Source organism: Puntigrus tetrazona, chromosome 17 (assembly GCF_018831695.1).
Source record: "Puntigrus tetrazona isolate hp1 chromosome 17, ASM1883169v1, whole genome shotgun sequence".
Taxonomy (NCBI): Eukaryota; Metazoa; Chordata; class Actinopteri; order Cypriniformes; family Cyprinidae; genus Puntigrus; species Puntigrus tetrazona.
Window position 1 is genome coordinate 7969572 of NC_056715.1, and position 26952 is coordinate 7996523.

A 26952-nucleotide genomic window follows, 5' to 3' on the forward strand; every position below is an offset into this window, starting at 1 on the left:
TCTCATCCACTTCACATTTGACGTGATCAATTTAGAAAGATTTTTGTTTTGTCTTCAATATTCAGCTCTTTCCATCGTGAACAGTCGTGACATTTTGTGAATATCTCACACGCAGACTGTTATCTCCTCTGTCTTGCTGCGGTTCGAGTTTCACAGCGGTACTTGACGAACTTCATTTCCTCTGCCTCTTCTGGCCTTTCTTCTGAGATCAAGAGCACAGAGTATGTATTCAGAAATGGCAGAGAGGCACTTTGCCTATGTGCTTGGCATTTTTCTCACAGTTTAGAGCTGCCGGTATCTAGGCCACGGAGTGGGCCAGGACTTTAGAAACTTTTTATTCCCTTTGTATATTCAGAATGGCAGAGTCTGGTGCATTGTTGAATTAGAGGCACTCTTTGTGACTGCACACTTTGCCTGTGCAGGGCTTACACCACGCGCTATCGACTGCCGACTTCTTATTTTTCATTTAGGACTCCGATCAGGCCCTGGATGAAGTAGATTTCTCTGGATGCAAAATTCAATTTCAGTGCTTAATCAATAATATCCCTGAAATAGAAGTTGGCAGCTTGGGTCTTTGCTATGGATTTAGTCTTCTCACGGCAACTTTGGGAAAAAAAGAGACTCCAGCATGTGTGATATTTTTGCCGCAGAAGCACGGTTTGTTTTGAAGTAATTCGCCGGAGAGATGTTTTTATTTATTTTTTTAATCTACAACACATGCACACTGCAATGGTTTTATGACAAGCATTTGATTATACACAAACCTTACATTTTAGCTAAAAATAGTTTGGCTGTGATCAGAAATTGTTCATTGTATTGTTATATGTTGTCTATACACTAAAAATACAATTAATTGTATTTTTTGTGTATGGATGGTCTCAGAACTAACCAGACACGGACCAAAAAGCCCCATAACTTTAATATGGAATTTAACTGGGTCTTTAAAAAGTTCTACTGGACTTGTTTTACAAATATGAAGCCCTCAATCAGTTATTGTTGTTTTATTTAAATGTCATATAGCATTTGAATTGCTGTGAATTAATTGTGTCTTTCCACAGGGTTAGTTTTTTTCTTTCTCTCCTAAAGTATGCTGAGTCATGAAGTGTGCTCAATGATGTCATTTCCTCCCGCCACTTTATTTGGCTCTTGGAGTTCCTCCATGGAAAGGTTTACGCGTAATTCAACGAAGCGGCCAAATTGTCAACTGTGGGGTAGTTTGCTTTGCCCCATTTTGTCAACTGCTTGAGCAGAGAGAGCTAAAGTTTAACTGACTAAGCAATGACCAAAAAAAGTTACAATCAGTTATATATAATATTTATATATATATAATATTTCATCCACCACTTCAATGGCTTGTTGCAGTCTCTTTAACTCTGTTAGGTAGTTATTACTGTGTGTTACTTGACTTATTTTCTATGCCAGTAGTCACTGACAACTGATTAAAGGTCTTCTGAGATGTTTTAGTGTTTTGTTTATTCTTTAATGAAAGGAATGTGCATACTGGGAACACATTAAAAGCACAATTTGTGATTTGTTATATATATATTTAATGTGTGTGTGTGTGTGTGTGTGTGTGTATTTTTATAATTTTATCAAAACTTATTGGCTTACAACAGTAGAATAAAAGAGATACAATTGTTGAGAGAAATATTTAAAATATTAAATTTTTAAAAAATATAAATTGTTGCACTTTCTAATAAACATCTACTGGCCAGTTGTGGTGTCCTTCCACATCAGAATTCATTTCTCAACTGCTCCCTCAACCTTTCCTGATCGGTAGATTAGCATTTATATATTTAAGGCATTTCCCAGCACTCCAAATGCTAAATAAGTAATTAGTTATCTGCTACCAGCAGACAAGCTTTGCCATCCTCCATAGAAACTGATCGTATCTACTCAGTCGGAGGTTTTATTTCCAGATGAGTTTCTTCCTAAGTGAACCCCCAACTGGAGCTAGAAAATTGCGTCTTTATTGCATTTTGTCGTCAGTTTACAAAATGCATTTTCTGGAATATGTAACATTTACTTTTGCTTGATTCTGAAATGTTCTGGAAATGCTTTTGATATCGGTTCCACGTGAAGTTATTTACAGCATCTTGGAGAGAGATATTAAAGCCGGTACAGTATGGCACAGTTTTCCTGTCCTTCAGATTAGAGCTGGGTGCAGTCCATATGTTCGTAATGATTGACAGCTGGAGGTGTCAATCAAAGATTTTTTTATATGGTAATGCCCAGAGACAGCATTCTGTGTACAATCATTATTAGTCTGTTATTTTGTAGACTAAGATGCTTCTAATTTGCTTTTGCGGCCATTTTTGAGTGTTGTACACAGCTGCGTTGTGTTGAGTTTTGTCTTATTGCTTTTTGAAATATTGAAATATGGTTTGTGAACAGAACGAGTGTTGATCTTCTCACTACAGTCTAAAACAGCAGGCCCACACATGCTTTAAGTGAGTATGTAGCAGTCAAACCCTGTAGCGTTTCTCTTTGGAGAGCAGAGGCATCTCTTTCAAAAAATTTGAATAAAGATGCTGTCATTTTGGCATGTGCTGACAGATCTATTTCTTATTGCCATCATTCTTGGAATTTGTGATTTGATTTGTTTTTTTTGTTTTTCTTCTTGATCACTTTTTGCCATCTTGTTAAGGATTGGAAAATATATTTAGGTCTGTGTTGAGCAGTAAATCAAAGTTTTGAGTCACTGGAAAAGTTTCTACATAGTTTTTCCCTCACAATGCTTAGGGGTGTTTTTAACACTAACATATCACACTAAACCTTAAGCACATTAAAAATGCTCTTTATATTAATGTCTATTGTGTTCGAAGGATGTCTGTAATACCTGGAGAGAGATATCTGTAAACATTAGTCTTGAAGGCAGCTGCTCTGCTGTTTTGGGACTCTCTGGAAGTTCATGATTTGAAATCTTTGCTCAAGGCTGCTCAGCTCTTTGAACTACCTTGAGGAAAATCTGCAATATTTCAGCATAGAAGAGAAAGATGTCATTAGCAAAAGCAGCAATGGTTCAGAAATAAGACTGAAAGTGTTGTAAATGTCATTGTGTTGTCTTCCAGATCTTGGTTGATTTCTTCAGTGAGAAGAACTGTCCCGTCATTGAGAGACTCAAGATGTTTTACACCTGCCGGGCACCTCCTCTTTGGGATCTTCAGGTGAACTGAATTCCTATTTGTTTATATGAAACTTTTTTTTAACTTTTTTTTTTTTTTTTTCAAAATTATACTTTTAGAAATGTTGGTTTATGAGGTAATTGTATTGCATTTATTATTTATTTATTTGGTAACACTTTACAATAAGGTTCATTAGTTAACTACATTAGTTAGCATGAAGTAAAAGTGACAATACTTTTATAGCATTTATTAATCTTCATTTAAGCATTTACTAATGCATTTTAACAATCACAAGTTGCACCTCTTAACATTAGTTAATGCACTGTGAATTAACAAACTAACATTTAACTATTTTTATTAACTAAATATTAACAAAGATGAACTAATACTGTAGTAAATGTTTATCATTGTTCATTCATATTAGTATGTTAACTAAAGTTAACTAGTGACATCTTATTGTAAAGTGTTACCATTTATTTACTTTTGTTCTTTTTGAGGGCGACACAAAATACTTTATTTAATATAATTTTATTAAAAAAATTATTAGATGCTGTATTAAATGCTGACCAAGATAGAAGTTTCTGTGATGAACAGAAAGATTAATTTCTTTTAAAGTAATAAATATGCGAAATTCCCAATGCTAAAATGATATCCTTTCTGAGGTCTGAAGAGCTTGATAAAAAGACTGTGTAGTTGATCGTGTGTGTGCTTAAAAGTGCATAAGAGAATTTTGATCTGAAAACCCATTTTACCCTTGACTGAGCCCCCAACCCTCATTTTCTCATCTTTATTATGTCTGAATTTATTCCCATGTAAGGAATAATTCACATATTATAAAGCCAGATTACCTGAGTTAATTTGAAACGGAAATGATTGACTCATTTGTTGGTGCCTAAATTGATTTGCTTGCATATTTTCTCTCATTACCACACGCACAAGTGCATTGAGCTAATCACCACAAATGAGCGTGGGCAGACGTTATTTATCTGTCTACTTCTCAGAAACCCATTTCAGTAAACACAACAGCTGGGTTATACAGCCAGTGTCGCGTCAATAGGAGCTTTGGCAGATAGAATATGAAATTCATTTCCTGTACACGGCGAGGGCATCCAGGGGTATGAGACGAGTTCATTTTGACAGTGTGTCAGGTAATAGAGCAACCTGTAACTCTCCGTTCCTGCCTGATTGAGCAATAATGCAACTAATGAAAAGCAAACAAATGTTTTCTGAAGAGAGACGTTGTTAAACAAGTTAATAAATCAGAGAAAAACGAACAAAGTATGGAGGAGAACGGCAAATTGTAACAGGCCAGCATGGATGGGGGCTTTTGAAAGAAAATGACTGAATAGAAAAAGAGAGTGAGTGGGTGGAGGGAGAGATGGATAGATGAAAAGAAGGGAGGGCTGATGTGATCAGTCCTGTGGATGACATTGCTCGCGCTCTGTGTAATAACAGTGAACAGCAATAAAGCTGGAATTGAAGTCGCTTCTATTGCTGGCAGGGGAATAGAATGCTGCAAAACTGCAAGCGAGCGAGAGAGAGACGAGAGCAGCATGCAGCCAGAGAAAGAGAGTGTGTGTGTGTGTGTGTGTGTCAGGAGTAAAGAGACGGCAGAGTGTTGGAGGGCATAAAGGTTTTTTGTTTGTTTTTTTTGGGAACAGATTTCAGAAATTGTTGGATTTGCTTTCAGACTGAATCATTTTGGCATGTGTATGAATCAGGAAAGCGTTCACTGTGGCAGTTTTGTTGGAGATGAAATGAATGAGGAAATGAAAAGACAGAGAAGTTGCACAAATGGGCTCCCAGTGCCTTTCCTTCTCTCTCACTTTTACTTTTTTTCCTCTCTCTGTAAGTCAGTTTTTCAAATTTAGTATGTTTTATTGGCAAGACAAAAGCTGCATTTTTTTTATTGCTAAAACGTTTGCTGTCGTAAAATGAGAAATTGTACAATTTAAAATGAAAATAACTAACTGTGAATAAAATGTAAAATAATTTAAGAATGTAAATCTTTTATTTTTTTTTTTAAGGTGTTTAAGTAATGTAGATATGAGTATAAAGTACAATTTAAATAATACAAATAAATTATTGACTAGAGATATCTCTCTCTCTTTCTCTGTATTAGTTGGTAGCATCATATTTTGTCTCCTTCCTGATAGGTCACATGATCACCGGCAGTGTGTGTGTGTGTGTGTGTGTGTGTGTGTGTATATCTAGATTTATAGGTAGCCATAATGCCTGTGGGACGTGATATGCCACTGAAAGCGGGTGAGGAGGTGTGGGGGGGGTGTCACAGGACCGAAAGGTGAAGGAGAAATTGAGCAGGAATTGAGCATTTCCTGGCACTGAACCGCTCGCAGCTACGTGTCTGTGATGTCTTGCTGATATCCGAGGTCGAGGGTGACGGCGGTTCAGTGTGTGTTTACTCTCCACAAATATAGCAATTTTATACTTCGCCATCATAAACGTCAATAGATGATCTCCAGCGGGGGCAGTGCGCGTCTCAGTATGTTTATTATCAGAAATACACAGACTTACGGTGGACACAGCCTACGACTCTTCATCCTTTTTGGCACTTCATCCATCCATTCTCAAATGATCTGTGAATGACAGAAGGAGTTGAAAGAGTGTAAACACACGTTTAACCAGTAGCATTCATCAGAGACAGACGAGGATCATTAATAGCACAGATGTATATATAGCTGCTGTCTGTGAAGCATGACAGGGGTGATCGATGGCCATCCGCAAAATGCATCCTTCAGAAAGAGATTGAGAGAGAAAAAAGACTGAGAGAAAGAGAGAGGGGGCAATCTATAGCTTTGGGGAAGGGTAGGTGACCTCCTGAAGAATATTTTATTTCATTTTATTAACTAAAACACTTGTCTAAAAGACCATCCGATTATGTTATAACTTTAGATCAAAATTATGTATCCACCCATAATATCATTCCAAACTTATTTTTCTTTTGGTGAAACAAAATGCCATAACTGTATGTAAAATATATCTCTAATGTATCCAATGAACCCCATTGAAGGTAATTGCATATAGTGTATAAATACAAATAAATAAATGTACTAGATGGATAAATACTAGAGTACCTGATGGGTCATTTCAGATACGTCACAAACTGAACCAGTAGAGGGTCATTTTCACTGCTCAGATAAAATGGCTTGATTCCCCTGGTGATATCTGTAATTTAATGCCAAAATACACCAAAGTGAGCTGAAAATCACTACATGGATTCCTTTAATTTTTTTATATTTTTGTATATGCTAAATATATATTTTGAGTGCCTTCCACATGCTGTGTGTATATAGAAGCATGTGGGCTGTATGTTAACTGATCTTGGCTTGCTGTGTGTGCGTTTTAGAGGCAGTTGGCGAGTCTGTTGACTGATTTGGGCCTTACAAGTTCTGCGCTGCTAATCTACGAACGACTGGAACTTTGGGAGGACGCAGTTGTCTGCCTGGAGAGGATGGGACAGCACGGCAAGGTACGCTACTCACGTGTGTTTTGTTAAACAATACGATAAAAAAAGCATTCATTCACCCAAAAATGAAAAAGTAGCCTGTTCTTTACTTACCTTTTGAAGCATCCTAGGCATATGTGACTTTCTTCTTTCAGTTGGCAGATGCACCAAGTAAACGTAAAAAAATGTTAACCCAGTAACTTTGTTTTCGTAAGCCTTTTTCTCCAAACCAGAACGTCTGATCTCTCTCCTTGTGACGTTGCAAAGGGATTGAGCAAAACGTTCTAACAGAGCCTCAGAGAGCAGTGGATTTATTTACTGTAACTAATATTGCTGCTGCCACACAGATCTAATATAAACATGCAATTTATTTCTCTGCTGTTTTTTTCTCTGCTATTTCTTCACCGACACCCAACAGTTTTGTAACTTGTGTGTTTTTAATGTAAACTTGTTTCCCACAAGTTTTTGAGCATTGACATTTTGAGCTGAAACTCTACAGACACATTCTGGGGACACCAGAGACTTATATTAAATATTGCAAAAAGGGGCATGATATGTCTCCTTTAAGGCCTTCTCTAGCAAATCCATGTGTTTGTATAATATTTCAAACATAAACACTTTTCTCTCACTTTCTATGGAAAGCCACGTAGATCTCGGATACTTCATAGGCAAGTAAAAGACGAGGCTAATTTTAATATTTGGATGAACTAACCCTTTAAGTATCAGTGTAAATGAATAGTCCTTTCCCAAATAAATGCCAATGGTTTAGTCAGTGGTGTTGTGCTGGTCATCTCACAGTATTTACTCTTCTGGGAAATCAACCTGCAAATGACAAGCTTATAGTTGTCTCTAAATTTTAAGCTGGGATAAGAGAAAGTGACTTCTGTTAAAGATCTTCAAGAGGCCTTTTCCTCTTGCAACATCCATCTCTTCCCTTTGTCCTTTCTATGTCTCCTGCTGTCTTCTTTCCTTTCTATATGAGCTCCTGTCAGCATGCTCTAACAACACCTCTCTCTCTCTCTCTCTCTCTCTCTCTCTCTCTCTCTCTCTCTCTCTCTCTCTCTCTCTCTCTCTCTCTCTCTCTCTCGCTGTGTGTGTTACTGCAGATTTCTGGGAGCCATTTCACAGCTTTATTAAGTTACTGTCCACTTTGTGTACCAATCAGATTATAGGGTACATCTGAGGTCAATAAAACCAGCCAATCACCCCCAATCTGAGCTGTAATATTATAAAAATGTACTGACATCCACTCCACTGTAGTATCTACCTTTCCCTTCACTCATATTAAAGTTTAAAGCCATAAACTGCAGGAATGCATGGAAAAGAAAGTAACGACAGAGTACAGAGGCGGTTGAAAGGGAGTGACGCTTCATATAAAAGGGAAAGAAATGAGAAAATCAGTGAAAAGGGTGAAGCAGAGAGAAAGTGAGGTGAGAAAAGGCGTATACACAAATCAGCGAGACCGGAGTGAGGAGAAGTGCTTTGCTTTGAGTTTTGCTGGTGGTTTAATCCATGAGGTTCTGTGGTCGTTTAATGAGGGAACATCTTCAGAGCACGAGGGATGTGTACTGATGTTTATTTGATTTGGGTTAAATTTATTGTCCCACAAGAGCTTGCATGAGTAGTTGTAGATTACTATTGGAATTTACTGTTTGGAGACTACTTTTATTTTTACTAGGGCTGCCTTCGTCTAAGGATTTTTCTTTTTAAGCATTAGTTGACTAATCGACCGTTTATTAACAAACCATTACAATCATTATAATGAGCCTTTAATTGCCTACATAGTCTAATAAGCACTTAAACACATGCATAAAGCTTGCTACAGTGGAACGGATTACGTAATCGGAGAATGTTTGTTTTCCATTTGAATTGGTTCATTTAAAAGTTGACAATTCACTCTATAGATATATATTTTTTTATGTCTGTAAGGCAAAGATCACGTCTATTTGTGTACATTAACAATAACAACAAAATGTGGAGTCTTTACAGATTTGACAGTTGTACACTTTTGTCTATATGACCAAAACTGAGGAAGTATATGATCAATAAGTGAGCAGTCCAACCCCTCCGTCTGTCATGCAGTGAGCGCTACTATTCAGCTCCACACAGGCACTGAATAGTGCACATATACTAGGTTAACATTAGATTGAGCGAACATATAAAGTTGCGTATACTTTTTTAAGAAGATAAGCCATATTTGAGGCTGATGAATTATTGACAAGCTTTTTGGATGTCCTGCTTGATGTACTGTACTTATAAGCGCCACGTGACGTAACTTTTGGATTTTATTATTTATTTATTTATTTATTTAACGTTTTTAGCTTTTTTTTTTTTCTGCAACTAATCAAATTTTGGTTGACCAAGCCTTTTTTGGATGACTAACGATTAGTGATCATTAGGGTGCTGCACAATTTTTTTCTTTTTCATTGACCACTGTTATGACTATTATCTAATGTCTCTATTATCTATGTTCTCTATTCAAGTGCATAAAACTATTTTCATTTTAAATTAAGAAAACATTTGGTGACAGAACACTTTGTATTAGAACTAAAGGTTTTCTAACTAAAGGATTGCGGTTTTCTTGCAGTTAAGCCCAGAATGTTTTTTACCATGGTAAACCTTTCTGAAATTTCCAACCTGTGATTAGCAGCGAAACCGATGACCTTGCCCCTGATTAGCATCTGTTTGTTTTGTTGGCTGTCATAAGATCCATCAGAGCCTGACTGGGCTACACAAACCTTTGTTGGCCCCAATGGCGCCTTGCTTTTTGTGGGCAATATGAAATGTGCGCGTTGAACAAAGGAGCATTCAGGTGCTGTCAGACCATGAGGTTCTCTTTCTCTTCAGCGTTACCTCGTGTTATCAGTGTTGTTCCTATAGAACAGAAACATGTGCACAAGTAAATATCTTATTCATCCTCTGTCTGGGGCGTCAGGTTTTGAGCTTTCCTTTTTATGTATTGTGTCGAGCATGAAGAGATATTGTTCCCACTTCTCAAATTATATGTACCCACAAAAATAAATAAGCACCCAAATAGAAGTGCTGGCCAAGCAATGTGAATTTTATTGCCGCCCACCCCCTCGCTCCCACTACAGCTTTAGTTCTGTTCGTTTGCAAAAAGCCCTTTATCCATCCGTCCCCATGAGTACCAGCAGGGGTGGAAGGGCAGGAGGCGATGAGAGTAATATAGCCCAGTGTCCAGCGTATTTCAGAGTGAAGCCACATTCACAGGGACTATAAGGGTATGTGTTAATGGTAGCTGAATTTTCCCCAGCTTGTACTGGTGACTCCTTCAATGTCAAGTTCTCATGTGCGCAATGGTGTGTGGGCATAAATGCTGAAGATATGCTGATCCTTGTTTCAAAGTTTGACACACTCCTGCTTTTAACCCTTCTAAAATAGTTTCCTGTTCTGTTTTGTACCAAAAACTGATGTTTCTTGTTTGATATGTCATCTTTTTTTGTCTGCTAAATTGATGCCCATTAAATTTTTATTGCTAGAAAACTCAGTACTCAGTTGTCAAATCTATATTTAGACATTACTTAAGTATTGCTATTATTATTTTTGCAAAGATTGGGTAAAAAAAATTATTTGCATGTCATTCTAGAAAAAAAGACTCCCAAAACAAAGTTTCAGCACATGATTCCCTTAAGTGTTTTTATGTGAAGTGGCATATTAACTGGAATTAAGGGGCCTAGACAAACCCAATAATTAGAAAGAGGTCTCCACATGCTTCGGGCCATGTGCATATTTTCCAATATGAGGATTAAATCTGTCAAAGTTTGCTTTAATCTGGCGGGGCTTTTTTGTTTTTCTCTCAGGCGGAGGAGATTTTGAGACGTGAGCTGGAGAAAAAGGAGACGCCATCACTTTACTGTCTGTTAGGCGATGTGCTGAAGGATCCGCAGTATTATGACCTAGCATGGGAGCTTTCCAAACACCGCAGTGCACGCGCCCAAAGGTCCAAAGCTCTGCATCACCTGCGCCACAAAGAAATCCAGCAGTGCGTGGAATGTTTCGAACGCTCACTGCAAATCAATGCCATGCAGGTATGATGTGCATTTGTGCATAGCTTTATAGTCCTTACCCAAGTGTCCTGTAAAAGACTTTAACCACCCATACTTCTTTTTCTTTTTCTTTTTTTAACTAAAATGATTCCGGTGTATGCTGGGTACTTTTATTTAGCACTGAGCAGTGTTAGATCACAAATAAAACTGTTAGATCACGAATAAAAATGGCCTTTTAGTGTTAACGCAGCAACGTATTTTAACATTTATAGTACTTTTATTCAGTATTTGTATGGTGCTTTGGCAGTAGTGATCAACTGTTAATTAATACAATAAATAGCTGTGGAATTCCACATGATATGCACAAATAAAAAATTATTTTATATGAACAGGGCAATCAAAGTTGCTGGAGCTGGTGTGCAACGCAAAATTGCACAAAAGTGCAGTTGTAAACAGTATAATTTGAATGTGGCACACCCACAACATTCAAACATATCATTTTTATGTAGAAAAATAATGGAAAAGCTAGACAGTGTGTGAATGTGCTTGTGAACTTCATGTTGACATACACAAGTTCTCTAAGAGCAAAATGATGAATTTACCCTATAAAGTATAATAATCAGTATAGTTGAGAAAGTAAACCTTTTAAAGACACAAGAATTTAATAATGTTTTTTGCTGGATACCGGGACATATGAGATTTGCTGGCAATGAACGGGCTGGTAAAACAGCAAAAAAAGCATTCCAGTTCAATGTGACCAAAGGAAAAATACCAGAAACTGACATGAAACCTTTATTGACTCGGTACATTAATAGTGAAAGGAGTTAATGTATAAATAACAAACTGTATGGGGTAAACCCACTATTGAATCAAGGCATAAAAACCCTTATAATTTTGAGACTCAATATGGTCAGGTTGTGTATACAACGTGTCAATTTGGTCACACATGACTTCCTTATTCTTATGTCAAAAGGGGAAGAGAAACAGTCTGTGAAAGGTGTAAAAATCATTTTAGTATAAAACATTTTAATTGAATGTACTTTTTTATTCAGAAAATAATGGAAATTTTCAAAAAGAATTCTCTTAGGATGATTTTTTTGGCATGTATTAAGCTAAAAAAAAGATATATATATATATATATATATATATATATATATATATATATATATATATATATATATATATATATATATATATATATATATATATATATATATATGTCATAAGTTTTGAAGTGAGATCTAGTTGAATTAAGATGTTTCATCTTGTCATGAATATAGCCATTGTTGCTGACATGACATAAAATCATAAATAAATAATAATAATAAATGTACTGTATAGAGAAGATTGGCAGAGTGCTGACAGAGAACATGAAAAACACAGAGGCAGAAAAAATTAAGACAGCAGTAGTGTGTGTGGATGAGAGGCATCAGGTTCATCCACCACAGACCCAAAAGTGCACAGCTCTCTTTTTTTTTTTTTTTGCCTTACATTACTTATTCTTCATTCCTGCCTTCATCCATAATGCAGAAGCACAGGCAGCAATAAGACAGAGTAATCTTCCTGAGGGACTCATTGATGACCCTTGCGTGATCTTTAACACCACCTCGCAGTGCTGCCGCAGGGCCTGGCGGAGCTAAAACTGCCTTCAGGCCTGGAACTCAAAGTAAGGACAGAACGAGGGCCACAGAGATGCAAGGATGAGCACTCGGGAGAAGAAACGTTGATTTAAAACATATGAAAGAGACAGACTCCTTGAGGTTCATGGGTTCAAAAGACATCATTAATTTTTAGGGGCCGAATAACACGTTTAAAAGACGAGTGAAGCTCTTGAAACCTCTCATCAATTTTATTTTTGCCCTCGTCAGTAATACTCTTTCTCATGCTCTCTACTCCGTCTTTTATCTCCTCAGTTGGGTGTGTGGTTCTCCCTGGGCTGTGCGTATTTTGCACTGGAAGGCTACGAAGGGGCCGCCAGAGCTTTTCAGAGATGCGTCGGACTGGAACCAGATGTAAGTCACATGGCCCTTGTAAGGAGATCAGTGTCATATGACCGTAAAAAAAGGGCTTGTGCTTCGTTATTCTGTACTTGTGTGGTCATATCTGGTTTATGTCTATCGTAATCGATTGATTGCGTCTGCAAACGCCTCAGACTATTGCTTGTTTTGTTTCTATAAAACTGCGTAGAATGAGAACACCTTTACATGTAGTACAGAAGCCTCTTATGCTCCTAATGGTGTACTTAAAATTCAAATGTAGTCAAGCGGCAGGCTTAATAGTAAACAAGCTGTTAGGAAATATTCTGTACATGTCTGGTTTCTTATTTATTTATAGTGGTTTATTTTGACAAATGGCTTTCACCTGTGGACCTGACTCTGATTGTTACTCTCCTCCATTTAGAATTCAGAAGCATGGAACAACCTTTCCACGGCCTACATCAAACTGAGAATGAAGTGAGTATGAGTGTAAGCGCTGAGAATAAAGGCTTCTTCAATGAAGCTTTTGTTTTGCTGGCGTTTTAATCCAATAAGAGCATTTACTTTTTTGCTCGGTAATGGTATTTGCAGTAAAGACACTAATAAGCAGCTAGTTAAGCTTTCCTTGAATATTTTGGATGTCCTGTAAAACGCCAGGCACCGAAACAAATGGCATGTCGGTATTTTGTGAGAATACATGGTTATTTTTTAAATATTCTTTTTCTGGCCATGTCAGTTTTGGGTTTTTTGTACACGCGATGCTGTTTAAAAGTTGAAGGCAAACCAGATTTATTTAATTATTTTTTGGAAGAAAATTAACTCTGAACTAAAACTGAACAAATCTAATAAAGACCATTTATGTTCTAAAAGATTTTTATCTGAAATGTTTTTTACTTTCTCTTGATCACCAAATATATCATACATCAATACATCAGAATGATATTTACCATTACAGGAACAAATTACAATATTCTAATATTGCACAATTATAATAACAATGTATAAATGGTGCGCTTGAGAATCTTTAAACACTGTATATAGATAGATTAGTGCTGCTTCTATTGATCTTTTTTTCCCATCCCATGACAAAGTGTGAATTTCTAAATAATAGCTAGCATTGCTCACACACACTTATCTTTCTCTGAAATCGCCACCATGTACAAACTGTAGATAAGCTCCTATTCAGGTTCCAGTTGACCTGATTTATGCTGCTTTTCTGCGTTTCCTTCATCCTGCATCCGCTGGGGACCCTCGGAGGCCTCCTTGCTTTTCAATTACTGCAGGAATGACTTTGGCAGCTGTAATTGCAAAGATAAATCTCCTCCGGGCTCTTGCTGTGTCTACCCCAGGAGCCAGCACTTTGCCACCACTACCAATCGGCCAATATTAACCAGATTTGGAAACTAAATGCCAGTTAGGACATTTGTTGCTTGACATGATTGGAGATTTTTTTGCTGATTTCTTGCGAGTACCGGAGATGTTTCCTGGAACAGCACTGTAACGGCATGTAGCTGAGGGATTCTGGGAATGATTCCTCTCTTTTCTTCCTCTTCTCCTCTGCCCCTCGTCCAATTAGCCCTGTGCACTCATCCCTGAGATGAGTCTTTGGAATCTTCTATTAAAACCTGATTAACGCTCCCAGGGACCATCCAGAACAGAGGAGGTGTGTGTGTGTTTGACAGGGGATGTGGACACACCTGCATGTGTTCAAAGGAAACTAGGCTTTAGATGTTACAACGAAACCCAGGTCAACCCCTGTGTCGCAGCCTTTTGCTGACTGCGCTTACAAACATCCCAGCTCTGTTGCTGTCTGCGGTCTGTACCAGCAGTGTTCTTACTGAAAGCTCATACTGTATGTGAATGCTCTGATAGAAGTCTGTGGCACACACAGCATTTCTCACAAGACTAACCCTAGATTACATCTAGTTTGATTTTAGCAGCTTGCTAAGCTAATGGTCCAGTACTCTTAAAACAATTTGTTTTAGAAACAGTTTTCAGTTAGAAGCTGCTGGTAAATTTTAGTTAAGTACAATGAAATGGCTAATAGTACATTTTAAGGTAGAAGGACTGAAGTTATTTTCTTGTAAAATGTACTTCAATACACTTTTTTTTTTTACGATTTATTTTACTTTTTTACTCTTCACTTTCGTTTTTGTTTTCACTTATTTCATACTTATTTTTCACTTTCAGTTTCTTTTTCCTATTTAACCTTTTTTTTTAACCTTCACACATTTTTACACATATTTTTTTCAACTTTAATTATGTGATGCTTTTTTTTGTTAGTTTTTTTATATAGATGCCGATCTAACGTTTTATCAAAAGTATGCTTCCATTTACATTCAAAAATAAGAAGAATGAGAATTATTATTATTTTTATTTTTATTATTATTAAATTATTAGTTTTTTTGTTGTTGTTTTGTTTTACTTCATCATCCCCACCCCGGGTGGCTTTTTTATTTGTGTAGGTTCAGTTTAGGATTTGTTAATTACGAACCTGTTTTATTCATTTTGTTAAATAATTCAGTCTTATTTAAAATAGTTCAGACTAATTAAAAATTGACAATTCGACCAAAGTACATGTGTGCTTTGAGCTCCCTTTTTATGCTTGGAGTGTTGCACACATTAACATCACCTCTGGAATCAACCGTGAGGTAGTGTACAGTAATTTCCTTGACTTCTTGTACATTTTTAGAACAGCCTTTGTACCTCTCTTTGTAGACAGCTTACTAGGTTTTCGGAAGACAACTACTATACAAGTCTGCCAAATCATTTTTTGTAAGGGAGAACCTTAAAATAACTTTTGTGTACCATACTCTTTAATACTACAGTACATCCTCAAGCAACTCCTATTAGCAGTAGTTCTGCTAAACACGCCAATCTTTCTGTGTGTGTGTGTGTGTGTGTGGCAGGGAGAAGGCGTTCCGCACTCTTCAGGAAGCGCTCAAGTGTAATTATGAGCGATGGCAGATCTGGGAGAATTTCATCGCTGTGTGTATAGACCTGGGTGAATTCAGTGAGGCTATCAGAGCCTACCATCGGCTCATGGACCTCAAGGACAAATACAAGGACGTGGAGGTGAGTCAGCCTCGCAGTCTATCCCCAAACTCTTTCCATACATTTCCAAAAAGATAAATCGGATAAAATGGCTAAGAACATAAGCTTGAACTTTTGATAAAACCAGTGTAAAGCAGCTGGGGTCTCATTTGTGTCTCATGTGCTGCTGTCATCACTGCTCCGACCACACTAACAGCTGCCCAACTGCATGCACAGATGAAAGTCATGTGAGAGGCTGTGTGTGTGTGTGTGTGTGTGTGTGTGCGCGTAAGTGAGATTTGATGAGTGACTGAGTGAGATTTGATGAGTGAATGTTTGTGTGAGAGAAGAGAGAGATGATTTCACCCCGATCTGCCCAAATATGCATGAATATATACATATGCGCAAAGTAATTCTTCCCCCAGATGGGCTTCTGTCTGCTCGCTTTCATCCAAACAGCTCTGTTTTCAACGCGCTGCCCGTATGTCTCTCTGCATCATGGCCCCATCACACCTCTCCTCCGTCAGCTGTGAATCTAATAGCGGTGCTGTCATAACACACGTCTTAAAGCTTTACGCCATTAGACACGTTTGTGCCGCGGCTGGTTGATGCACCAGCTGCTGCATCCTATTAAATGCGTCGATTGTTTTATCATTTGGTAGTCAAATTGCCTGGTAGTTGTTTACCTCCTTCACTTTACAGCGGCTCCGGGGTCACCATGGTGGCAGTAAATTATGTTTTATTTTCACAGAAATTATGGCTGCATCTTAAAAAAAGAAGCTGTTTCTTGCATCTCTAATTTTTAAACACCCACCTCGGACTTTGTGAACAGCGCGAAAGAGCAGAAAAGTCAGGCTGCGCATGAGCAAGTGGCAAATTAGTTTTGTGCTCCATTTATTTTTAGCAAAAAATGAAAAATTAGTGGAAGCATGCACTAGGAAACTGCATATTAATCTTTTTCGAGGAAGTCTCTAATTTGGAGCAATTATGTTGAAAGGAGACATCCTGTGGAAGTGGCTTTCAATGGTAGTGTATATAAAAAAAAAAAAAAAATTTTTTTTTTTTTTTTGCTAAATTCAAGCTGTCTGTGTTATACAGTATGTAATTTTGAAAGTATTACATACTGATCTTTTAGAAATCATTGATTTGTTTATGTGGAAATAGTTATAAATGTATTCATCTGTAATGAATAGAAAGTTAAAATCTTTTTGTTAATCGTTACAAAATGTATTTTTACTTTTATTCTGCCTTGCCATGTTACATTTTATTTTTTTGTAGTTTGACTTGATTTCATGTCATTGCAACCAATTCTAGCAATTTTATACTAAATTCTAATTTTATTTGACTAGTATTACATTACAATTTCTCTCTCTCTCGCTCTGTCTTTTATTTATTACTATTATTATTTTATTTAATTTTTTTTTTACTTGGATACAGAAGCAAACATGCACAAACAGAGAATTGAATTGTGGTGGAAGTTTTGGGGTTTATGATAACAGGGAAATGCATATAATCCCATTTCTGAATGGTATCCCATAGCTGTTTTCACACACAACCGTGTTTTGATTGCCTTCTAAGTACTTTTTAAATTAGTCAGCTCTACACTTAAACATTATCCCTACTTACATGGTCACTTCCAACTTAATTTCCCCTCCTTCCTCAATTTAAAATTTTTCGGATTATTCGTTTACGTCTAGTGAGCGGCTAGTAGCTCATCAATTAAAAGTTGTGATGTGAAAGCACAAAAGTTGAAAAGGTCAACGCTAGCATTTGCCTCCAGCCCCTGTGAGAGTTTCAGACAGTAATTGGGATCTGGGCGCTTGGCTGGACTCAAAATCATCACTCACTCTCTACTGTTCATTTTACTCCCTTCATCATCTCTCTCTCTCTCTCCATACTGAAACCCTTCAGAGTGGGAAATTAGATGAGAACAGCTGTTAATAAGGGAAAATGTTGCGCGTGTGTGGGAACATCTTGGTGTACAGTCATAAGACCAGTCTCTGTCATTGATCCCACCCATTAATTCACATTCCACAGAGACCGAAAAAAGAGAGACCATCCTCCCTCATCCCGAGTGGGGAAAAAAAAGATGGATCAAGTATCCTCTTATCTCTCCCTCTCCCTCTTTCTTTCTCTTTCTTTCTCAGTACCATTCTTCATTCCCTCGTTTCTCTCAGGAGAGTATTACCTCTCTCCTTAATTTCACGCTGTAAGAGGATCGTTCAGGAATTACACCCAGACACCCATTCAATTTCCCCTGTAACATATCACTTCCCCCATCATGAGGGGGCGGAGTCTTATCCAGTTAGCCCATTTAGTGATTTCACAGCAGACAGTAACAGATAGCATACTGACTTTTTACTATTATACTATTATTTAATTGTTTTTTTTTTGTGTGTGTGTGTGTGTAGATGCATTTTGAATTAAATGGATTAATGGGTACAAAAATGGGGTTGTTTTAGGTTTATTTTTTTCATTTATAACACCTCTTTGTTTACCTAAAACAAGGCAATAAAAACAAATTTGCCTTGAAATGCATAAATTTATTAAAAAAAAAAAGAAAAACTTACTTACCCGATCATTTTGAAATGTAGTTTGTGTGTGTTAGTAAAATCATATACCACTATTTAGACAAAATAGAAAATATATTGTTCTTTTTTAATTTTTTTATTTTTATGCATTTTTAAAACTGTAAACAAAAGTGAATTAATCAGAATAAGGGTTTTTTTATTATGTGATACCAGTGACCAAATAGTTTGAGGTAGAATTGTGGTTATCAGAATCTCTAGGGTGAAAAAGGATATTTCAGAGGCAAAGCCTCTGGAGGAGAAGTCTGAGGAGAGTTAACAGATATTACACCACTGACTTGGGTGACAAAGATCTCAGCACATCTGCTGAACAGCCTGAAGGGGTCTAGAGGTGAATGAGAGAATCAGGAGAGATGGTGTTATGAAGATGAAAAAGTGATAGCTGTAAGGAAAGAGAAAGGCGATGACGGATGAACTTTTACTTCAGGAATGTGTGCTGTATATTTTCATGCTTTCGAGAACGATGTGACCACACAGACACGCTCATGAGAACATGTGGTCCGCATAAAAAAACACACACGCTGATCTGTGTGGAGGCTGTGTGCTCTGATGAAGTTAAAGTGTTAACATTAGTCTTTGTTGAGTGTATTTACACACACGCACACTGCTGCATGTCTCTCACTTTCTCTCTCTCCGTTCGAGTGCTGTCATTGTCACAGCTTCATACTCGCATGTGAGGAAATATATGGAGCATGTAAAGTAAATTGGGGTCAGTTTTCCCTCTTTCATCTTGTGAAAAAACACTGCTGCTGAAGTGAATTAAAGTGTTCTGGAATGCTTAGAATGTGACATCATTAATCGTTTTTGGTGAAGCTGTCAATCATAACGCAGCTCATATTTGTATTACCTTAATGGTATCTTAATTAGTAAACACTTAACAGTACAGCATAGAAATCATATTTATAGATGTTACCAGATTTGTAAATAATGGCATCAAGAACTTTGACCTCATTATTCATGATAATGAGTATGTAACAAAACTATATAATCTTTTTTTTTTTTTTTTTTTTTTTTTTTTTTTTTTTTTAAATGTAGATTAAAATGAAAATAGGAAATTAATACTTTTATTTAGCAAGGATGTATTCAATCAAGGTCAAATATCAAAAATATTTGTATTTCAAATAAATGTTTTCATGTGTACGATAAATGCCATTAAAAAATTAATAAATTGCATATTAAAATGCATTAAAAAAGCTTAAACAGACACTCTCCATTATTGGTTATTTTTATGATCATGTTACTACCTAATAGAACTAGGCAAACTTTTGCATAAGCAAAAACACCCCTCTCCTTATTTACACACACACACACGCGCACACACAAAGTTAATGACTGCAAATCCTGGTTCTGCTTTAGTAATTACAGTACAGTTTGGAGCTTGTTTGTTACAGAGCATACGGACACACAAACACATGTGGAACACTGTGTGAAGGCAGTGATTAATAGCTCTTACACACACACACACAGAAAGAGAGAGAGAAAAAGGAATGCGGAGCCCAGCATTCAGGTCAAGTATTCTGGTAGTTTAGTGAAGTTTAAGGGTGTGGTGTGCTTAGTTTAGATTTTGGAGTTTGAAGAGAAAGCCTTCTCTGTCTCTGACACACACACACACACACACACACACACGTGTACTTACTCACTCTTAACAGCTTCCCTCCTGGGAATCAGACACTTCAGACTAGTCACACCTCACCGGAGACTTCATAGACCCTGCTATTAACGTTAGTTTCTAGTGATCCAAATTAGACTGCGCTGAATTCTAGTGTAAACCGACTCAGAACACATTGTTTAATAATGTTTAATTCATTTATATATATATATATATATATATATATATATATATATATATATATATATATATATATATATATATATAAGTATAGCAAAATGCAGTTATATATCATCCAGGCATAAACTGCAGTTTCTGAATAAGTGTATATGAGAGAGACAGAGAATGAATGAATGAATGTAGCATTTGTATAGCGCTTTCATTGTGTATTCCTGTATACCCACAGCGCTTTATGATCATATGAGGGGATCTCTCTTCAGGAAGTTCAAATCTGAACTTTTTGGCTGTTCCTGGTTTCTCTGGCGCATGTACAGACTCTGGAATCTGCTTTTGTTTGAGCGAGAACAGCTTTTTCTTTCTTTATGTAATACCTTTTTTATTATAAGGGTGTGATTTGGCTTAGTTTCAATTTGCCTGTACAAACTAAACTGTAACACACTCACAGGTAAGAGTGTGTGCCTCATATTTTATTACAGTTGTCAGTCAGAGTAGAGGCAGGCAAACAGAGACCTGCTTCAGGAACTGTGTGAGGCGAAATCTAAGTAGTGTCAGGCTGTCACACGGCCAGGACAGAATAAATGTTAGGGAACAGAGGGCTGGAAGAGGGAAAGGCAGCATCAACAGACGGTTGGTAGACTGTAAATGTAAGAAAGTTGAAAAAAAAAAAATAGCGATACAAAAGCCAGGAACATGAAAGTATGCAGAGGTCAAGTTTAGAGATTTGTGTTTTGACCTCCTAGCTAAAGTTATGTCAGGTAAGGTTAGATCAGTCACAGCACACAGTAAATGTAAATCCTACAAAGATTAGATATAGATTTTTGATATTTTTCAGATTAGATATGTTAGGTATGTTTGGTTGAGCAGCCAGTTTTACACTACTCCAAGTAGTAAGTTCTCTTTGGTTACATTTTAGTTTAAGGTGTCCCTGTTACAGAGTTATAGTAACTACATGTACTTACTTGCATGCAAATTAGAAGACAAACCCTAATCATAGTATGTATAAATTATTACTATTATTATTATAAAAGTAAGTACATGTAGCATGTGTAACAAAGAAACCTTAAAATACATTTTATTAAGGCACATTTCTTTTTTTTTTTTCCCACCATCAGGTGCTGGAAATCCTGGTGCGTTCAGTAGTGGACAATCTGACAGATCACCGTGGCGAACAGGCCTCCAATCTTAAAGCCAAACTGCAGGAACTCTTCGGTCGAGTCTCCGCCCGCTGTAGCACAGACGCCCAAATATGGAAGCAGTACGCTCGTCTCTATGGCGATGGCAATAGCAACAACGTAGAAGACAACGAGAAGGTGAACTTTATTTAATTTTAAGATTTTATTTAGTTTTATTTTTTACTTTAGTATGGGATAGTATATAAGTGACGGGAGGGAAAGTGTGATCGGGGAAAGGTCCTCGAGCCAGGATTTAAACTCTGGATGCCCATAGCACGACGCCACTGTACGTCAGAGCACCGTCCACAAGGCTATCGATGCCATCTTTATTTAACTTAACAAGAAAGCATCCGTTATTTTCTACACCAAGGTTTATAAGCAAATAGTGTTCCCTAAACCGTTTTAGGGAAACCAAACAGTAATTGTAGATTGTAAACGCTTTTTGTTTTTTAAAGTTTCAAATAAAATAAAGATTGATAGAGTAAGTTTTTCAATCTACGTTGACCGTGCAACTTTTGAAAATGTATATCTTGAAGTCTTTTTGGATAAAACGCTTGAATGTCAATTTAGCTTGAAGAGCACTTCCTCTCATGGTGCTGCATCTATAGAAAATATATTTATTTACAAATTCAAAACAATCTTGACTCAATTTGACTAGTTATTGGTTTTATTGTGGTTTTATTACCTTGCATCTGGTTTGGTCTTGTAGTCTAACTGCATTTTGATGCGTGTGTTTGTAGGCACTGCAGTTTCTGAGTAAAGCGCATCGGTGTGAGACGCAGGCAGCTGGCTGGGAGAAAGACATGGGCACCTTCAGATCTGTGGTGAAAGGTGCCAGAGATATGGCTAATGGTAAGACTTCTCATACATGCACGCACACACACACACACACACACACACACACACACATCTCTTTCACAAGGCCATTTGAGAGGAACGTACAGAATCGTGGTCCTGCACTCATTCAGAGAGTCACTCTATCATGGCTAATGTGGCAGTGCGTGAACGTAGAGAGAATCTGAAAGGGCTGATGGATCGAGAGCAGGGAGCAGGAGCAAGAACGACAAACAAGCCTTTTACCCCTCTGACCTCCACCAGGGACAGACTTCTGTTTGTGTGTGTGTGGGCACGTGTGCCTGTGTGTGTTTACCAGATGGGTTTGCTTTTGTCTGTCCATCTGTGTGTGCGTGTCTCATTAGAAGGGATGCTGAGGGTTTGGTCAGTAAGTGTGTGTTGAATTAAACATCAGTTGGGACTGAGCGCAGGTTTGTGGTTGAATAGCAATTCTTTCTCCGTTTCTAACAATCTGAATTTCTGTGTCTTAAATCAAACTTTCACATCATTTTATTCTCAGCTGGCATTGAACATGGACAAGCCTGTCTAACCGAGTTACATGTGTGTTTATTTGCCATCATTTTAGCATCTCTCCTCTTATCCATTTCACACACCCTCTTTATCAGCTTGTCCTTGAGTATGCAGTCTGTTTGTTGTTGATCTTAATGATTTATAAAGGGGGCGGCTCGGCAAATGTAGCAGAACCCTTCACACTCCTCCATCCCATCCCTCTTACTCTGGTTTGTTTGTTTGTGTGTGTGTGTGTGTGTGCGTGCGTGTTTTTGTGACGCATGAGGACACAAATTTGTATAATGACATGGGTATTACAAGGAGGTGACTTATGAGGACCTTACCTCATTTACCCACTTTTCCAAATGTTTAGAAATCGTAGAGAGTGAGGTTTTTTGAAAACCTAAAAATGGCTGTAGTCCAGGAATTTAGAAAGGGGAAAAAATTGGGGAAAGCAAAAAAAAACATAATTGAGAGAGAATTTACAAATTGGCAGGAGTTTACAAAATTATTTAGAAAGAAAAAAACATTTAGAAAGGGAAGAAATTTGTATTTAAAATTAAGTTCAGCAAGAATTAAGAATTTCAAAATACATAATTCAGAAAGAATTGCATCAAGAATGTAGAAAGAATTGTTCAGAAAAAATAAAAAGTTTCAAATGATTTAAAATTAAGAATTTAAAAAGAACATGAAAGTTATATTTAAAAAAAATAATTTATGTAATTTATGAAAGAAGGGATTTTAGAAAGAATAAAATAGAGAAGGAGAAGCACAAAAATAGGGAAGAAGGAATTGGAATGGAAAGGCGGAAATAAAAACAGGTGTGCAGATATGAGAAAAAGGTGAGATGAGGAAAAACTGAGAATCAAAGTAAAAGAGGTCTTTGACACTGAGGTAGATACAGATACTCATGAATCTGTTGCTTTCATATTTGTGAGGAAGACAACATGCACACATGCATGCTGGGAATGCACCTTCTCTGAAGAATTAAAGTATCTGCACTAGCTCTATTCGATATTCATATTCTGCTAGATGTGCTAGTCTGCTAATTATGTCTTTCATTGAGAAAACAAGTGTAAAATAGATGGCAGTGGTGTGTGTGTGTGTGCGTGGAATGACACTTGTTGTTTCTCACACTTACAGCTGTACTGATTAAACATAAATCGCTTGGAGGTCACGTAATCCATCACATAATGTAAACAGTACTACACACACACACAAGTGTGATACAGAAAACAATGACCAACTCTTTGTATTAGGCCACAGTCCTTTATATTGCATCGCCTGACCTCTCGTGACCTTTGACGGGCCGACACATGGCTGTCTGTGCAGCATACAGATGTTCAATGTTTTAGCACTGCCGTGACTCTACTGGAGATGAAAACTCCTCAGTAATTCCTGTCTGTGTCTCTCAGTCTCTATCAGCTGTAGCAGGTCTAAACGAAATTCTCAAGAGGCTCTACAGTTGCTGTCTTCAGCTCGACTCAGTTTGAAGAGCCTGGTCACCAAAGCCAAAGTGAGTTTCACACACTCTCAGCTCTTAAAGTCTTTAGCTTTAAGAGCTTTGCTTAAGTCTTTTAAAGCTATCAATAAAAACAGGCCTTTTTTATTTGTTTTGTAAAAAGTTAGCATTTTCTGGCAAAACCTGCCCGTTTAATGCTATTACACACATGGCAACGCTTTACACCAGACCAGTTCTGACTATTAACTAGTTGCTTATTAGTGTCATAAAAAATAGTGCCTTTTTTTAGTTCTCATAAACCACATATTCTGCATGACCATATTCTACATTCCTAATACTACCCAATATCTAAACCTAACAACTACCTTACTAAATATTAATAAGCAGCAAATTAGGAGTTTATTGAGGCAAAAGTCGCAGTAAGTGGTTTGTTAATTTCAGGAATTTGACCTTTTAATATAAATGTGACCAAATATTTAAGCCTATATAAAATAGTGCTAAAAACTCATGTTACATTCATTACGTGATAAATGCAACAAAACAGGATATGAGAATATTTAAAGTGGAAAATAGGACATATCACCAAAACAGCATTTTATTTTATAATAATGTTTCACAATTTTGCCATTTTATGCTGTATTTCTATCTAATAAATGCATGGTGAGAATAAGAAACAAGTTATTTCAGTTACATTTTGATGATTTTTTTATATTGAATAAATGTGCAATTAATCAACAATTTAGTAATTACAATAAAACCAACATTTTTTGTTCTAAATAATTTGTGAATTTTGATTTTGTGTTATCTGTAGATAATATATTGTAATGTTAAGTTCACCTTTTTTAATTTTTTAAGAATTAGTTTTTTTCTGTCAGCTGCCGTTTATCGGTCTGTTTTTTTTGTCTCGTCTCTTCGCAGCAACTCTACACTGATGTTGCCACAGGTGAACTCCACGATGACCTCAGAGGTGATGTCACCGAGCTCGAGCACCTTGTCGAAGAGTTGCAGGACCTGAGTGCCCAGCTGCGTAGCCAATGAGAAGCCATAGCACTGTTTTCTTCCTCCCTTTGGTTTAAACAGTGTATCTTTTTAAAGTTGTTTTAAATGAACAAAACGTATATCTGGAAGTCCTCAGGACCTCTGTGGCTTTTTCAGTCAACAAGAAAAAATCTAAAAGAAAGACTTGGTGACTGAGTTAAAGATGTTTCTCATCACGACCTGTTCCAGGGTCAGCTGTCTGTGCCCTAAACGGGGCTCCTGTTATCACACAATGTGATGTTAAGGTCCCTGAGGCTTGCTATATTCAACAGTGCCTCATTCCAATAAATAATACACAGCCTCTTTCTTACATAAATAATCTTTGTGCCTGTTTTTTTTTCACCATTTGTGCATGATGATTTAGTTAATATTAAAAGATTCACAGAAAGTAGATTCAGATGTGGACAACCAAGACAGCTAAGTTCACACAAAATCACATGCGTTGCATCATTCCTGTAGCGAGACAAGCTCATGCGAGTCTGAATCTAGGCCTAGACTTGAGTAGGTCGAGTCTGAGTCGAGACGAGAAAAGGGTTGTGTTTGAGTCAAGATGGAGTCTGAAGGCTCCAGAGACTGACAGGACCAAGATCATGAAAAGTATTGGACACAGGACAGACTCACTGATGTGTATTATCATTTTAACTGGAGGATTTTCCTACAGCTGTCATATAAAGCATAACTCCTCATTGACCCTCCTCACCCCGTCTCTACTGTCTGTTTAGTGCTCTGCTGAAGGGAGTGTTGGGAGATTGCCATCTTGATTCCTTGCTGTTTACCTCAGGATGTGCGCCTCTGTTGGGGCCTGTTGTTTTAGTTCATTTAAAAGACAGTTTACACAATGTAAACACTGACAACGCTTGCTGTAAATTACTTTAGCAATCTTTTTTTATCCACACTAAACTTACTCATAGGTTAATGTAGTTAGGTCAACTTCCAACCTAGGGTTAACCACCAATTTGCCTTTTGAATTTTAAAATAGTGAATACAACTGTGATTTAACAGCTTCAAGTTTTAAAACCCAAGATTTGGTTGTTTAATAAGAATATTACGTGTATAAAACATTGCAATTAAAATGTTTGGGGCTGTAACTTTTTTGCAAAAAGCCCCTTATGTTCACCAAGGCTGCTTTGTTTTGTAATTAAAAAAAAAAATAAAACCAAAATATTGTGTATTTTTTTTAATTTTTACAAAATAACTTGTTTATTCATGTGATGGCAAAGCTGAATATCAGCAGCCATATTTAGTGTCACATGATCCTTCAGATCCTTCCTTATAATGTCTTCGCTCACTTATGGTCAATGAATGTGTCCTTGCTGAATAAAGACAGTAAAGTATTATTTTTAAAAAGACAAATCTTACCACTTTTAAATATTAGTGTCTATGCAGTATGTATCAGATAAGGTCATTATGTCATTGAGAGTTTGCAGATCTTTCTGAGTCTACTGATTTGAAAGATACTTATATTTACCCGTCTGATTTCTCACAAATCTGGACTCTCTTCCTGCCCTTGACGTAGTTTTGCTCGCACATCTCTTTGTGTCTGTCCTCAGAGAAATGACATCAAGCCAGTAATTTTTCAGCGTGGTATTTGAGCATTACAGTGTATCTGTAAGTAATTAAGTTTCATTTTTGTTTGCTTGACCGTTACAAGAAATGAGGAAATTGGCAGTGTTAGGTTATTCATCATATTTGCCTATTTGTGTACAAATGATGCAAGACCATTGCCTCGAGTTGCCCCAGAGAACCTACAGGACAGCTGAGGGATAAAAAACATATAAATCTGATGCAAAGCCAACATCCTGTGTATACTGTGGGAACAACTTCTAGAGATTACACAATGTCAACATGCGATGGTAGAGCTATTTAATATCAGTGTATCCACATATATCTCACATATGTTTGGTATTTTGTTAGAAAAGCATCCTAAAAGTTCTGGTCTGTTTTTTCTGAAT

At 37.0% G+C, this 26952-nt stretch overlaps 1 protein-coding gene across 1 annotated transcript in view; it reads left to right on the plus strand.

Annotated features, from left to right (window-relative positions):
* Window positions 1-25319, plus strand: part of ttc27 (tetratricopeptide repeat domain 27) — a 67835-nt gene extending 42516 nt beyond the window's left edge. Inside the window, exons 11-20 of the mRNA XM_043262818.1 lie at window positions 3072-3167; window positions 6493-6615; window positions 10413-10640; window positions 12512-12610; window positions 12999-13051; window positions 15484-15649; window positions 21097-21294; window positions 21897-22008; window positions 23916-24016; window positions 24881-25319. Coding sequence (XP_043118753.1) covers window positions 3072-3167; window positions 6493-6615; window positions 10413-10640; window positions 12512-12610; window positions 12999-13051; window positions 15484-15649; window positions 21097-21294; window positions 21897-22008; window positions 23916-24016; window positions 24881-25000 — 1296 coding nt within the window. The 3' untranslated portion in view covers window positions 25001-25319. The remainder of the gene's footprint in view (window positions 1-3071; window positions 3168-6492; window positions 6616-10412; window positions 10641-12511; window positions 12611-12998; window positions 13052-15483; window positions 15650-21096; window positions 21295-21896; window positions 22009-23915; window positions 24017-24880) is intronic.
* Window positions 25320-26952: the final 1633 nt, after the last annotated feature.